Source organism: Puccinia triticina, chromosome 3A, assembly GCF_026914185.1.
Source record: "Puccinia triticina chromosome 3A, complete sequence".
Lineage (NCBI taxonomy): Eukaryota > Fungi > Basidiomycota > Pucciniomycetes > Pucciniales > Pucciniaceae > Puccinia > Puccinia triticina.
In genome coordinates, this window is record NC_070560.1 from 2,457,449 (window position 1) to 2,473,734 (window position 16,286).

Genomic DNA, 16,286 nt, shown 5'->3' on the forward strand with positions numbered 1-16,286 from the left:
GGCTGCGAACCACGCAGCTCCGCGCTGGGTAGCCCGCCCCCCGGATCCTTCATTCGACAACGAGGGGCTTTGGCTAGAAAAGTTTCGCTGTTTTTCCTTTTCCACAAGTTCTCTACCTGAGAGCTTTCTAGTTAGCCACTTCCGTATGCACAAACGATCATAAACCAAGCGCAGTATGTACCTCAATCAGAGGATTATTGATCTTTCCAGTCCATGATCAACCCAAAAGCACATTTCCACAGACAAGGATTAGGTAGTCACACTCTCGTTCTTTGCGGGACGAGCTCGATTGAACTTGCATCGGAGCCCACGATTGAAATCAGGTGACAGAAAAGGTAATTATGCCCTTCAAATACAATGTAGAACTAATAAGATAAAAATAAAGATGAATAACGTGCGAGAAGTACCAGAAATTAGGAACGTCAGATTGCCTACATAAATGAAACTTTCGATCGCCAAAAAGCTGTGGGCCCGCCGCCTGCTGATTCCGAAAGGCAAACCCGCTCACACGAATCCCTGCGGTCCAGGCGAAGTGGATATGTGATGATGGGAGGCTGGGGGTACAGATACAGCCAATGTCAAATCCATTCGCTCTCCTTGGTGCAAGTTTCGCATCGGGAGTTCGGATCGGAAGCTAACGCTTCCCCCTCAGGAGAACTCAACAGCATGGTGATGGTACGGTACATACCCCTGAATCGGAAGCACGCTGTGGCCTCCCCCAGGACACAAGTCCGACCCTTGTCAACCCAAAAAGTTTCACCTCTGAAAACTTAACGCCGGCAATATGTCCATATATATTTGCCAGTATTTGCCATCTGCCCATCCTTGCCCATCCCGAGTGGATCATCAGCGCTCAGCAGTCAGCACATGAACGCCGTTAGAGTGTCTCCTACTCTGTGCCGCCCTGGCCCACGATGCCGATCACGAGACGCAGCGTCGTAGTCTGTCGGTGCCCGATCTTGCCCGATCAACTCTTACTCTCAGGTTTTGCTTTAATTTTGTTGCGGATATATAAAAATCTGCAAGAGTATCGCTTAATCAATCCACACGATGCGTTGCAGTGGATCGCTGCGTTCCGCGTGGAAAGGCTCCAAGCCCTACCTACCGGAAAAAAAGAATACATATTCTCAATTTGGTGATGCCGCTACCCGTGGATGCCAAAAGCTTGCATAGCTTTGATGTTGATGATCACATTGTTCACTACCGCGCCGCAAACGCAAAAAAAGATGATAGAAAGTGCCTATCGATGGGAAAAATGCGACTTGATGTGTGCATATTTATTTACTTAATATTTATGAACAGACAAACCTTTATTTTTGACTTTCTGAAAGCTGTACATGTGTATTGCGCAACGAGGGTAAGATACTCGCCTTTCATGCAGACAAAGTAATAGATTGTTCAAGACAAGGTAAACAAGGTGTTTTGATCTTTTGAGTTTTTGCACGTACATCAATCATAATCAGCAGTGAACCCCGAGTAGCTGTATGTAACCCTAACACATATTATGTACTTCTATTCCTGAAATGAAGTTTTGAAAATCATTTCGCATCATGCTGATCCCCACAAGTGAACGCCGTGAACCAGCGTGAACCTGAGCATCATGCAGATCGCGGATAAATCATAAATCAAGGTTCTAAACCCGATGGCTAGGGTCGAGTCGTACAAATACAAGTAGAGTTCTCTCGATGGGTGATGGAGGGCAAGTCCTTCAGAAAGATGTTGTGCGATATCCAGCTTCGGTCAACGGTACACGCTCGCGCAGACTCCGCTTGTTGAATTGTGTCATAAATATATATGTATCCGTGACTGTCATAACCCTTCAGACAAGCGCACTCTGCTATCCCCTTCTACAGCGCGGTGTTGCAGCAGTTCATCCGCGGAAGATTTGAAACACAGGTCTCACCGCTTCTCACTGTCACCCTTTTACAAAAGATATATTATGTATATTTAGATGTGCATCGTGGAAGAATACTTAAGTTGTACCAGACAATCACTTCCCGGAGTGATTATGATCTTTTGCCCCCCTTCGCCTGACAACTTGACAATCACTCCAGCATCTTCCACTTTTCCCCTGAGGAACCCCGCCTTGTGTATCGACATTCTGTAGATCATCCTCTAAATATCCAAATTCGTCATGTGTGTTGACTACAATGTGGACACGGACTCAAAGCGCAGACAGCTGGAGGACAACCATTCTGGCGAGTATTATGTATCTCTACAATTCTTAACCAATAGTGAGAATTGACAAAATATTCTTCCAAACGTCTTCCAAAGGTCATTCCGGACGAAACCGAGAAAGCTCCTTTTCTGGTGGGGGAAGGCTGATGCCGAATTTCAACAGAGGTGAGTATCATTCTGTTTTCTGATTTCAGTTCCGCTTATTGCATACCGGACGCAAGGGTTTGAATCTAACACCAATGTGACATTCTTTGCCTCCATCTCGAACGTCAATTGTTTTCGTTGAACGCGGCCAAATATGTAGATCTGTCTGAATCCACCCAACCATTACGACTTCCATCAATCCAATTACCGCCTCATGTTGATTTTAATAACAGGCACAACCAATCACGCTTCAGCACATGTCCTTCTCTTCATCAACACAAATCAGGGAAGGAATCCAGTCCAACCACGGTGCAAATGCTGCGTCAATTTTTCGCCAGGTCCGACGACTTATCCAATGACTTAGCATACATGGCGCCTTCTCATGCAGCAGGTCCTCTCGGAGGCAGGCTGCCGGATGATGTTCATGCTTCAAGAAATCAAGGCCAGTCTGACCCGTGTTAAGAAGAAATTATCTGTGATTAGTTTTTGACAATGGCACTGGTCTGTACCATCACGCTAGCCCCCCAAACGGGTGGAAGTCATTTTCGCCGTTCCAGTATTTCCCACTCACAGCAGGTTTTACAACCTACTTCAGGTCACTCGGAAGCATATGGACAGTCATTCTTCACGCCCAACGTAGCTTCAAAGACTTATCCTCCCTATGCAGGCAGTTCCACTAGAATTGAGGAGCCTAGCCATGCGGAGGGAAGATTTTTGCCAAATCCTCCTGAAACTGGAAGTTGTAAGTCTGCGATCTTGATTTAACATTTATGAGTGCCGAACCGCGGTGATAACGAAAAACGGAAAATTACGACACAACCAGCTAGCGCTCCCAAACCTAGTCTCACCGGAAGCTCTTCTCATGTCAATTCTTTTGAAGAGGGTGACCCCGAGGAAGGAGAGCTTTACAGGTAAATACGGTCAAACATTGTTTCCCTGAAGGTTGCTCCTCGCATGAGACCACAAATACTGATTCCTTTTGTAAACCATGTTCCAGGTGTCGTGACTGTAATTCGGTTTAATCATCCCAGTTGTTGTTTTTAGATCAACTGCTTGTTGATGTATATTTTCTTCTTCTGCAAACTCCGATTTGTGACAGGTAATCGAAAGTGCAAAAGCAAAGCGAGCTACTTGAAACATAGGTCGATGATGTGCACACATAGACTTGGTGAGATACTCTGTATGTTCGCAGACCGTAAGGATCCGAATGCTGATAACTCAAGGTTTCCCTTTTCATCGTTCCAGGGGCTCTCACCCTCGAATGTAGATATTGTAAAAGACATTATACTTACGCAGGTTATCTTCAACGTCACGAACTCGAGTGCGCCAAAACCAATCTTTCATAAACTCTATCCGAATCAATTGTCGTCAGACTCATACTGGAAAAGCTTTCTATAGAATTTTCAAAGTACATATAACTGGCACATAGCCCCTTGGAGTTACACCTCCTTTCAGAACACGTATATTTCTTTTCCCGCATAGCACAGCATCATGCAAGCTAACTTCCACTATATCTATTTAGGAAAGTATAACATTTCATAACCTTTCTCAATCACATTCCGTCTGTGTAATAGTATTCCAGATACATCAACAAGTAAATAGCTATGTATGTGGTTCCACGTTGTATGCATGCAGTCCAGTTTCATATATTCAGATCATACACATTTTCTCCTCAAACAAGCTTAGATCCCAATGCAAATCAACAAAGTTACTTTTATCAATTAGATAATAAAAGAAGTTCCAAAGTGTAAAAGATTAGAATCAGTCCAGAAAACATGCAACTCAAAGGGCAAAGTATAAAATTTCCTTTTATTTTCCCCCGTGATTTTCATTGATCTGATCCGCACAAATTGCAACAAGCAACCATTTTTCTGCACCTGGAAACTCTGACCACAGCAATTAACTGAGAAATAAACAATAAGGCTATTCAAAGGCAAGCTGCAGATAATCATGCAAAAATGTTTTTTTGCAATAATCAAGATGATCAAAGAACATGGTGCTGTTTAGTGTTTTGGTTTTTTCCTGGTTTGTCCTGTTTTTGTGTCTTGGATTTTTCTCAGTTGTATTGTGCACAGGGTATGATGACATGTCCCACAAGATGTCACAACACCAGAGCTGGAAGTTCTGCACAAATTTTGAGCTTGCTGGTTTGATCCTGGCTCAGGGGACTAAATATGGGAATCTTCCTGTCCTAGGAAGAGTCAGTTGGGAGAGGGGAATAGGTGCTGTTTAGGCTGCCCTTGGTGTTGGTCCAGGGAATTGGAGAGTAGCAGATAAAAACGAGCAGAGTCTTGAGGGTTGTAAGCGGTGTTTGGAGGTTTAGTGAAGAAGATCTGCAAGGTTACAGAATGAGTGGATTTGAGGAATAGATCAATAATTTCAAAAGTGAACAGGAATCAGAATCAATAGGAATCAAATATCAGGATCCCAGAAATAGAATCAAAACAAGTGATGAAAGTTGGTTTTAAAGACAAGCCTTGAACACCAACTTGCAAAAGTACATGTGAGTTGTGCATGACCAACTTTGAATCTCCCTAATAAATATGAGCAAAAGTTAAGAGACAAAAACATAAAAAAAACCAAAACACTACACAACATGCAAAAAAAACAGTCAGACAAAGAAAGGAACCGGCAGAGCAGACCAACAAACTGAATCTTAATTATCATTTTTCTGCCATTCTTGAGAATTGGCAATATTCAATACTGATATTTTCAGGCAGAGGTGAAGGTGAACTGCTGTAAACTGAATCCAGACACTGTGCGTGCAAAAAGATGCCTGCCACATGTCAGATTAAATTTAATCAAACAGTATAGAGATGCAAAGAGTAAACCCAGGTACCTGCAGCAGGTCTGGGTACTGCCTGTTTTTTTCACCCAAAACAGAAACCGGGACCGGGACCGGGACATGCCTAGGTGGCCAGGGGCGGGTACCCAGGTACTTGTTGCGGTCAACCTTGGTTTCCTACCACTAAAAAAAAAACTGTTGCTTTCAATTCCTTCCTTGTTGATGGAATCCTGTGGGACTTGAAGTTGCTCTTGATCATCTGGAGTGGGAGGAGAGGCAGAACTGGATGGGAGAGGGTATGTTGGTGAATCTGGATATTCAGGTCTCAGATTGGAGGATATGTCATCCCCAAAAACCTGTAAACCTCCCCCACCAGGGGGGTTGCGGGGTTGTATGGCGGGTACCAGCAGATATGCCTGGGTATTGAAAAAAACACAGGAAAAAATGGCACCCAGACCCGTACTTGGAACCCACCACTGGGTTGAGACTGGGTTGGGTTGACACGCCGGGTACCTGACCCTTTTGGGGTCTGGGGCCAGGTTTGGGTTGGCTTTTGTCTCAAAAACTGGTTTTTGACCCACTAGATTTTTGGGTTAGGTTTGGGCAGCCTATTTTCTAATTGGGTTGGCCTGTGACCCAACTGCAACACCCCCAACAGTAAATTTGGTTTTTTTTTGGCGCCTAATAGGTTGGGTCAACCCAAGACCCATTGGGTCATCCCAAGACCCATTGGGTCATCCCAAGACCTATTGGGTCATCCCAAGACCCATTAATGGGTCATTCCAAGACACATTAATGGGTCATTCCAAGACACATTAATGGGTCATTCCAAGACCCATTAATGGGTCATTCCAAGACCCATTAATGGGTCATTCCAAGACCCATTAATGGGTCATCCCAAGACCCATTAATGTGTCATCCCAAGACCCATTAATGGGTCATTCCAAGACCCATTAATGGGTCATTCCAAGACCCATTAATGGGTCATTCCAAGACCCATTAATGGGTCATTCCAAGACCCATTAATGGGTCATTCCAAGACCCATTAATGGGTCATTCCAAGACCCATTAATGGGTCATTCCAAGACCCATTAATGGGTCATTCCAAGACCCATTAATGGGTCATTCCAAGACCCATTAATGGGTCATCCCAAGACCAATTGGGTCATCCCAAGACCAAAAACCAACCCAACCCAAAACAGTAAGATGCTGGGTTGGGTTTGGGCAGCATATTTTCAAATCTGACCCAACCCAACCTGACCCGCACTAAATTCCTGGTTGGGTTTGGGCACTGTTTTCCAACCCAGACCCAACCCAGTTTCATCCCTAGCCTAGACAATTCCTCTGTGGCTATCTTGACAATCAAGACACCCCAGCTATCAAGATGGCTGGGAATGATCTGTTTTGGCAATCAAGAATGTACATTCTTGATGGTCAAGTCTATAGGAGAGGAGGAGAGGATCTGAGGAGCGGAGTCTGGGGTTTCTAGATCCAAGATTGTAGATTGCAGGATGAAGAAGCAGTCTGTGATCTTCAGGCTCTCAAAAATTGAGAGTGCTGTCTGTGAATTATGTTAGGGACTCCGTTGTGTACACTGCTACAGAGATGTTGCTAGATGATGGCAGGGGTGTAAACATGTTGGGTTGGGGTCAAAAAATGGTGCCCAAACCCAACTCAATGTGAACAGCGGGTTGGGGCAAAAGTGCAACACTGCCCAAACCCAAACCCATTTACAGGTAGTTTGGTCCAGGTTGGTGGTGGGTGTGGATTTAGGGGCCAATCTGAATGGAGAACCCTGCCCAAACCCAACCTGGCTATCTACTTGGGTATAAACGGGTTGCGTTGGTTTTTCAAAGGGACACCTGAAGGCTTCCCAAACCTGACCCAGAACACATCAGGTCACCGGTCTTTGCAGGTTGACCCAACCCATTTATACACCTAGATGATGCTATATGAGCGCTGGAGGCCTACAAAGTCAGCATAAATAGCACCAAATCAAAAGATCTTGCCTCCACATTAGCCAAAAACACCCAAAGGTTTGGCTTCTCTAAATGCGGAAAGCATGGCCAACAATCTGTTGACTGCCCTAAGCCTAAGATCCACAGAAAAACCAAGGCTGGCAACGCCTCTGTTTTCAAACTTGGCAGGTAAAATTCTGGATCCAACAACAAAGAAGACATTGATGTCATTGATGAGTAACTCAACTCATTACACTATTACTTTTTTTCTTTCCTAGTACACAGTTACCTAACCTACTGAACATTTATTCCACCTCTACTAGTCTGATATATTTTTAGAGGTACAATTTCCATTTTTTTTATTATTATTCTTGGTATGCCACTGAAAACATAACTTAGTTGTCAGCAAGAGGGTATTTTAAGATTGATCAGCCCATATGTACTACCTGCATGCTTATACTTTGCTATGCTTCTACTAAGTAGCCCAGTGATGTGTGAGAGGAGTTGAAACAGAGATGAGTAACTGAATGACAAAAAGAGAAATAGGAAATGGTACACAATTACTATTTAGGCTAACATTTAATTAGATTTCATATAGGTTTTTAACTTTGACTATCACTACATAACTGGTTGACAAGTATGCTAATACTGAGAACTCAATAGGATGTATAGTAAAGTGACCTTCACAGCAATTTTTCAAGATGTGTGACAGAGTTCAAAACAGCAACAATGGGCCTTTATTATACAGACTAGAGGCCAAGGCGGCTTTGCCACTGCAAGGGTAATTTGCTGTAATTAACTAGTCCAAGCACATACTTCCAAGAAGTTCAGTGGAAATCTCCTATAGCACCAGATCAGCGCTATGGGGGAGGTCACCAGCACTTCTAAGACTGCAGGCCTGTACCATAGCACAAAATCTCAATTTCTGAATTCACCATCAATTCCAATTTCTTGCCAAAACACAAGATTACCACACTTGGCTATGTCAAAATCAGTGGCCAAGAATCATGAAGAAAAACATATGGTACACATTTCACATTTTTGATTGGAAAATTGGATTCACAGCCTGGTAATAGTATTCCTAAAAAATTGGTGTACAGCTCTGAAATCAACAAACTACCCTTCTGGAAACCCAAAGTGTAGACCAGAATATTTGTGTTGACACTTCTAAATGTGCTATTATGCTGCATAAATATATTTTCATGGTTTGTGTTGTTGAGGAAAGTAGGACATTTTCACCTGGGTTTTCAATCAAATTAGCAAAAAAAGGTAGGAAATAAAGAATAAAGGGAAACTCAGGGTGAAGAAGATCATTGCCTGATTAGGTCAATACGACTGTGGACTGTCTTTGAAGGAGATCCAAAGGTTGCCGCATGGAAAAAGGAAAAAAGACTGCTTACACGGTAAACCCTTATATTAGAAATCAATCATCTGCTTGCAGAATTTCATTGTCCAAATGATTGATCAGTTTGACTTTGATATCTGTTTTATCTTTGCAAAAAGCACATCTAAGACAAATTTAGCTTCTATGGCCATGCCAACCTGGGAGGAATTGAAGAACAACGGATATCAATTAGCATCACAAGCAGGATTCAATTGACAAAGGGGATGACCAATGATGACCATTTCTAGTTCTCCTCTGATGAACCCACAGCAAATCTGGCTGTCCCACATGCCGCCAACTGAGACCGCGGCAGGTCTGGGGTTGACTTGTGCACCAAGAGTGTCTTCAGGAAATTTGACAAACTCAGCGAGGACGTTCTTTTTGAAGGAGAGGGTAAATCCAAGCAAGCCGCTTGTCACTTGTGGGTTGCGGCTGGCATGAGGCGAGTAGCCCAGGAACATTTTGAAGGCTACCTTTGACACCACCTCGCCCACCTCGCGAAAGTTGCTGCATCGCGACAGCAAGGACCGCGCTAGGAGATCTATCCGTCTGGTTGATTTGTTGTATCCCCTGTGTAACGTGCCAATCACATGAAAAGAATGAACTTTACACATGAAATCTCTCTTATCTCTGCGCGCAAGAACGCTGAGTTTTCCCGATTTCCCGATTGCCCTATCTATTCCAGAGTTCGCTTGGTTGGTTTCTTAGGGCTCATCACTGCCAGTGGCTCTGCGTTTGTTTCTTTCAGACAATTTGTTTTTGAGTGCTTCTGTCGCCGCTGAGCATCAGGCAGGGCAGGCGCCAAGGAGAATGTCATTGTGGGTGGAGCAGGCTGGGTCCACCTGTTTGCCTGGCTCAGCTTGGCGAGCAGCGCAGGCAACAACAGCGCCAGCTAGGATTCTACACGGCGCATCGCAATGTGAAGCCAATACTTCATCCAAACCCCAATTGGCACGAGTTAGTTGGGGAGAGGATGGTGTGGCGCACGGGTGGGCAGGGGCCTGGTTGGATGACGCTGTGGCTGACGAGTTTAGAAAATGCTCGGTTCACCCAGCCTGCTCTTTGATGGGATGTACGTGTAGGGGTTAAACTCGGCAATGGCTACAGTTGCAGTAGAGGTTGCTTAGGACATGAGGGAGTACGGAAGAATGGCTTGTATGTTGGCAATGGTTGTTAGAAGCCGACGAAGTGATGTTTGGTTTAGCCACATACTCATGGAGTTTGTGAGACGAGGTGGGGAGTGTGTCATGGCAATAGTTGGGATGCACCAGCACTTGAGGCGATGAAGAGCGCGGGATATAAATACGGGGGGTGAGTCAACAGTTTTTGCCTCAGGCAATTCCTCCAGCTGCAATTCCAGTCGCGAGTTGCCTCAACCCCCTCCGCTGTTGCACTTGCGCAGTCTGAGGGGGCTTCATTCGGTGGCCCCCCTTCTGCATAATGCCTTTGCGGCGCGCTGGGGGTCATCCTCCCACTGTTTTTTAACCCTGCTAGACAGGGATGGGCAGTGGGCCACGGTGCATCAGCTTGCTGATGTTGGGTGGCTTGGTGGGGGTTACTTTTTGGCAATTTTATCTTTTTTTTGTAGGTATTAGATCTTGTATCATTTGTTTTGTAAAGGGGAAACCCTTGACTTTTTTTTGTGATTTTTGTCAATTTGTAGGGGAAACCCTTGAAGTTTTGGTTTCATGATTCACAGGCTTTAATATACTTGGATATTGGTATAGTATAGTTATCATAATTTTTCTGGTCCAATAACAGTACTGTTATTTCCATTTTCCGTAATGAATTTTCAATACTAAGGGTGTTCAAAGTTGAAATCATATTTTTTTCAAATCATAAAATCATAAAATCATAACACTTTTGAGTGATCATTTTTTATGTACCATTTTAGAATTGTTGCTCTTTTTTGAGTGATTGGGTGTTACACATTTTTTTCAGATTAAAATTTTATGAATTTATGGTGTTATAATTTTATGCAGTCAACTTTGAACACCCCTACTATATCCAATTACATGAGGTTTTTTTTTTTTTGAAAATACTATATCCAAATGAAGGAAGAAATAGAAAAAATCTCAATACTATACTGGCCAGATGTGGCCAGTAGTAGTACCACTACTCAGTAGGGATGAAAGTCTATCTATTTCTTGGGCTTGGGGATCAGAGCATCCAAAGCCTTTACGGCCTCGGCAAAGTCCCTGAGAGGGGAAAATCCTGAAAAATTCACATAAGGCTTCTGAAGGATTTTGAAGTAGTTGAAGGGAACAGACAACCACGCCTGGAGCCACACACGTCTGCAGCCACAGAGAACAATCTCTCAACAGAACAAGACCTACCTGGTGTTCCTAAATAAGCCCTTGCTATTACCGCAAGGACCAGGTAGGTGTCATGGTTTGCCTGCACAATCATCAGGAGCCCAAATGTCATTGCCTTATGTTTACACCTGGTTAAGTGCGTTATTGCGGTAACCAGGGGCAAAAAAAATTACTATACCTGTATTTTTTGTTTCACAGAAAAACCACAGAATAATATACAGGCCACTTACAGCAAGGGCCAATACTAGTACAGTTATTAGTATAGGGTGGTACAACCAGACCTATACAATAACAGAAAGGCCCGGTTATAGTAGAGTATAGTATAGGCCCATTGTTGAAAACAGTCTTATGGTAAACTACTCCACTTCTTGACTATCCTGGTGTGCCCAAAGACCATGTGAATAATTATGCGGGTGATGTAATTGGGGTTTATTGCAACTGACTCTTGAATTGCTTGGTATGTAACTTGGCATAGCAACCATCCAAAAGAGCACTAAACAAGCCAATTAAAGGAATTGATATTCAAAATCTGAAGAGGAAGAAGAGAATTTTTTTCTGATTCTGATGGCATGCTTATGATGGTGTTTATAACATGGACCAGAAGTGACTGGCAAAACCTTCAAAGAAAAGGAATAATTATGATGGGAGACTCAAGAGGAGAAAAGGTGGAGATCATCAGATCTCTTGGGACACCAGAAAAGAGAAGAAAATGAGAGAATGAAGCACAAGAGATAGAAATGGCAGGAGGAAGAGAAGGGGGATGGGGAATAAAGAAGCAAAGAAGAAACCAAGAGATAAATAAGATAAGTCTCCTTCCTCAGTTGACGGAAAGGGGTACCTCAACATGGCCATCAGGTGTCAAGGGTGGACAGTCTCTTGTAAGCAAGGAAGTGCTGGTCCTGGACCGTAGCAACAATGGGAGGTTACGCTACCAGTAATTTTAGTGTAAAAAAAACGTAACGGAATCCGTGCCATTATTGTTACAATAATGGTGGCAATGCTTCCATTAATTTTTCTTTAAATTTTTTCCTTCTATTCTGAGCCTTATTACGTTATCCCTTGCATTTGTAGGAGGATAACCTGCGCAAAAAAGGGGAGTATCCCCCCTTTTATGGCATTTTTACCTCTGATAACGAGGTTAATGCATTATCTCCATTATTTTTCCCGGTATTGAGGGGGAAACCAACCTCTGTTACTTTACCCACCAGCCCAAAGAGCAATATTGCCAGATAACGGTGACACATTATCTGGTATCAGCGGGAAGTTACGTTACAGAAATCCCTCTGGATATTGTAACATATGTAACTTCCCATTGTTGACCGTAGTCATGGAAAAGGACAAGGTTAAGGATTGGTGGGGCTGATGAGCCAGAGGGACATTATGCCGGCGGAACTCATTCTCATTCTTTATCTCAGCAACAATGGCAGCACCAACTCAGGGTGTAAACAGGTCGTCTTTGGGCCAGACAACAGTGCCTAAACCCAACTCAACCTTTTCATTGGGTTGGGTTGGGTTGGGTTAAGGCGGATTTGAAAATATGCTGCCCAAAACCAAACCCAACTTGGGGGTTCTTGGGTCTGGGTTGGGTCACCTCAGGTCTGGTTTGACCCAAGCTTTTTGAGCCAATTATAGGAAATTTTATGGCTCATGTATTTTTCCTAGGTATTTAAACTTGTATTCTATCATAACAAAGTATGATACTATATTGAAAAAGGGAAATAAAATAAATTATTCTATCACATGTACCTCTTCCTCATCATTCTCCTCAATGTCGTTGAAGGCGTAGAGTCCCTCCTTGCTTTTTATCCAGTCTTGTCTGCAAACAGGGGCTTTGAGGGTGTCTGGTTTCATTTTGGTTTGATAGTCGCTTAATATTTGGCCACTGGTAGAGAACACCGACTCAGATGAAATCGAGGTCATTGAAGTCATCAGTACTCTTTTTGCAAGGGTTGAAAGAAGCAGAAATCAAGCCGCATTGTCGCTCCACCATGTGAGGATTTGAAATCTTGGAGAAGAAATTCCAACTGGTGGTTCCTGAAGGTAGAGGTCAAGCTCAGCCGTCAAAGAAGAAGTATCAATTGTCTTCCTTCCTGCAAGATACTTCTTGTAACACTCCCTTTCCTTGTCTTCCGCAGTGTTTTGTGTGTTTGATATTTGTAGATTGGGTTTGCAAGAAGGATCAGACTGTTGGCAAGATCACTTGGCTTCAAACACCTTGTTAAACCAAGCATATACTTCAAATTTTATTTCTTTTACAATTTCTTTAGCTTTGATTGATCCAAGTTTTTCCAAGAGAAGGAATTCAATAAGCTCCAACTTGCACCAAGGGTTGAAAACAAGGCTGACTGCCGCCAAATCCTTCAGTTTTGACCATTATTTATCATACTTTGCTTGCATTGGGCCAATAACCTTGTGGATGTGAGCAGGTCCCAACTTTGCAGCTTCCTTCAGATGTCAATCAATTTTTTTCATGATCTTGAAGACATTGTGTGCAGTTGGATGATGAGTCATCCCAAGCTTCAAAGTTGCTGATGATAGAAAAACAAACACAATCAGCAAATCTGAGACTTCAGTAGAATTTGGTCTTGAAGAAATACCCCGTACCTGTCTTGAACAACAAAAGAAATTCACACATTGTAGATATATTTCTGCCCAATTGTTTGTACTAGGGCAAGAGGTGAAGTTGACATCAGTGATTGATAAGTTATCAAGTGCTTTTTGATACAGAAGCGGATTTGAGCATGTTGTGGGTGGAATTCCAGCGAGTCAGAACATCAACAGACGGGAGCGCTTGCTTTTTCATATTGACGAGATCAATTGACTCCTGGAATGATTGCTTCCGCAATGGAGAGCTCTTTGCGTACCAATCAGTCTTGCAGATCTTTGATATTGCCTTTGAAACATTCTGGAGGCCGTCTTTAACAACTAGATTGATCACGTGAGCGCAACATCAGACATGGAAAAACTTTCCATCCAAGGCCAAGGGACAACAGCTGCAATCTTGAAGAACCGACAAGAGTCAATCTACTGCACTGTTGTTTGAGGCGGAATTGTCAACGGCGATGAAGCTGACCTTGTCAAGGATCTTCCATTCAATAATGGTCAATAGGAGCTGTTCGGAAATTGCAAATCCAGTGTGAGCTGTAACTTCCTTAAACAATATCAAGCGCTTTTTCAGAGTCCAGTTGTCCAAGATGAAGTGGCAGGAGACTACTATGAACAATAACTGATTGGACAATGTCCAAAGATCAGTTTTTAAGGCAACATGATCAGCTTTTTTGAGCTCTAGCATGAACTTGACCTTCATGGATTTATACATCTGTATTACATCCATCTTAACAGTACCGCAAGTGCAGATTTTGAACCGTGGCTGAAGAGAGGCAACAAATGCTCAAAACATTGGATGATAAACTAGGGTGAAAGGTTGCTTGTGTGCAATTATCATCTTGATCAATAATTTGCGGGAGGTGTCTTGACAAAAAACCCAATTTGAGGTCAATGTTGAGCCTTGACCAAATTTGAGTAGTGCTTGCTTGCTCTTGGTCAGATGAGAGCTGCATTGATTGAGGTGGTGCCACAGGTGATTTGTGCCATTTTGAATTCTACCTTCCAATTGTCCTTTGCAGGCCTTGCACACTGCCTTGACTTTGTCACCTGAAAAAAATATTAGCAGAATGTTAGAATCATTGAGGATTCATGATCAAGCTGAAATTTCTGAATCCATATCCATGGACCATAATAATGGAAATACTGATGAGACTGACCGTGAGTTTCCTTAGTGAAATGAGACCATACAGTGCTTGTGGTATTTTGTTTCTTCTTTTTGGAAGCTGCACCTTCTTCAGTGAGCTTGATATCAGCAGTAGTGGCCGTTTTGTTCCGGTCAGAGCAAGTCTTTTTTGAAGGAGCTGGGGTTTCAGTGGCCATAGAATCTTTGGTTTTGTGCCCAGATGCTGGTGGTTGAGACTTGGAAGCCAAAGAAGGCTGTTCGTCTGGACCAAGCAATCATATTCACTTAGAAGCTCTGGTGAATCTTGCCATTGGTTTGGACCTGGGTGATGGTGTGGAAGCTGGTGAACATCAGGCAGCAATTGAAGTCTACAACTTTGGGACATAGTCAGGCTTTTTGGGCCAACCCAACAAGAGAAAAGGGTGCCCAAACCCAACCCAAGGATTTTCAGAGATGGGTTGGGTTGGGTTTGGGTCAGCCTATTATCACTCAAAGTGTGTCCAAAACCGCCCCAAAACCCAACGGGTCTTGGGTTGGAGCCAGGTGGGCCCAAACCATTTACACCCTGAGCGCCAACCACCAGCTCAACCTTTGTCCCAGACCTTCAAGTGCCTGTTCCCACTGCAGAGGAATTTTGTGAACTAGGAGTGAGAGCCAGATCTGGACGCAATTGATATATCAACATATTTTTGAATGAGGGTAGCACTTGCAGAGGCTGCCCCTGCACAATCCCAAACATCTCACAAAAATTGGTTCTTTGTCCTACCAACGGTGGGCCACTACGCTATTTCAGCGCGACGCGTTAGCGTAGCGGCAAAAAGCGCCCGCCAATTTTGAATAGCATTAGCGCGCTGTTAGCGCCGCTACGCTGCGCTAATTTTCAGCGGCGCTAACAGCGCGCCAAGTCTTTGTTAGTTTTAGCGCGCCGCTACAGTCGCTAAGCTACAGCGCTTTTAGCGGAAAAACAGGCCTTTTTTCCGCTAAAAGCGCTGTAGCGCATCGCAGCGCGCGCTCTTTGGCGCCCTCTGCATTTAGTGTTAGCGCAATTGCTTACATCTGCGCTAACGCTATGCTAACAGCTAAATTAGCTGCGCACCCTGTGCGCGTAGCGTTAGCGCGGAGACGGCACAATTCCACTAACGCTATGCTAAAATGTATCGGAATTCCGCTACGCCACGCCACGCTAACGCTACGGTTAGCGTAGCTGGCCCACCGTTGGTCCTACCAACACAATCAAAAATTGAATCAAGGCTATGTGAGCCAATTCCCTCTATCTAGAGCTAATGATATTTATAAGGCCCTGTTTGGCACCAATATAAATATCCAAGTTTATTGAATTCACACAATCCTGGTGCCTCAGATCCAAGTTTTGGTGTGTGTTCTTTAGCAAAAAACCCTCCAAAACACCTCCTCAGACCACATTGTAAGTCAATGATCTCACAAAACCCAAAAAACCGTTGAAAATATTCCCCAAACACTTCATGAGAAGCACCTTGGAATGACCCTCCAGCCTGTGCCGCAGCAACACGCAAAAAAGTGTTGGTCAAATTTCAAATCAAGGAGGGGCCTAATCAAATGATTTAGGGGGCCTCCAGGGAGGGGGTAGGACGAAACCGGATCCCCTGGGGGGAAACAGCTCCAGCATCCACCTCTTTAAGTACTCGGCCCACCTCATGTATGTACCTTGAAAATTTTCGGCTTCACTATGGCAATCACCATATCGACTGTTGTCTGAGCCGTAGACGGTGATAAACACTGCCCTCCGTACAGGTTTTTGCAAGCCTCAGCCGCC

General features: G+C 43.8%; 2 protein-coding genes across 2 annotated transcripts; one reads left to right on the forward strand and one right to left on the reverse strand.

Moving 5' to 3' along the window:
• Positions 1–2,134: 2,134 nt before the first annotated feature.
• Positions 2,135–3,720, forward strand: PtA15_3A299 (uncharacterized protein; the record flags this gene model as incomplete). Its single annotated transcript, XM_053167253.1, has 7 exons — positions 2,135–2,198; positions 2,275–2,343; positions 2,483–2,764; positions 2,843–3,064; positions 3,146–3,233; positions 3,320–3,330; positions 3,422–3,720. 7 exons carry the CDS (start codon positions 2,135–2,137, stop codon positions 3,718–3,720), a joined length of 1,035 nt encoding a protein of 344 aa, XP_053018489.1.
• Positions 3,721–8,584: 4,864 nt separating this feature from the next.
• On the reverse strand, positions 8,585–8,910 carry PtA15_3A300 (uncharacterized protein; the record flags this gene model as incomplete). The annotated part of the gene is made up of 2 exons (XM_053167256.1): positions 8,585–8,607; positions 8,679–8,910. The coding sequence occupies 2 exons, from the start codon at positions 8,908–8,910 to the stop codon at positions 8,585–8,587; spliced, it is 255 nt and encodes an 84-aa protein (XP_053018490.1).
• Positions 8,911–16,286: the final 7,376 nt, after the last annotated feature.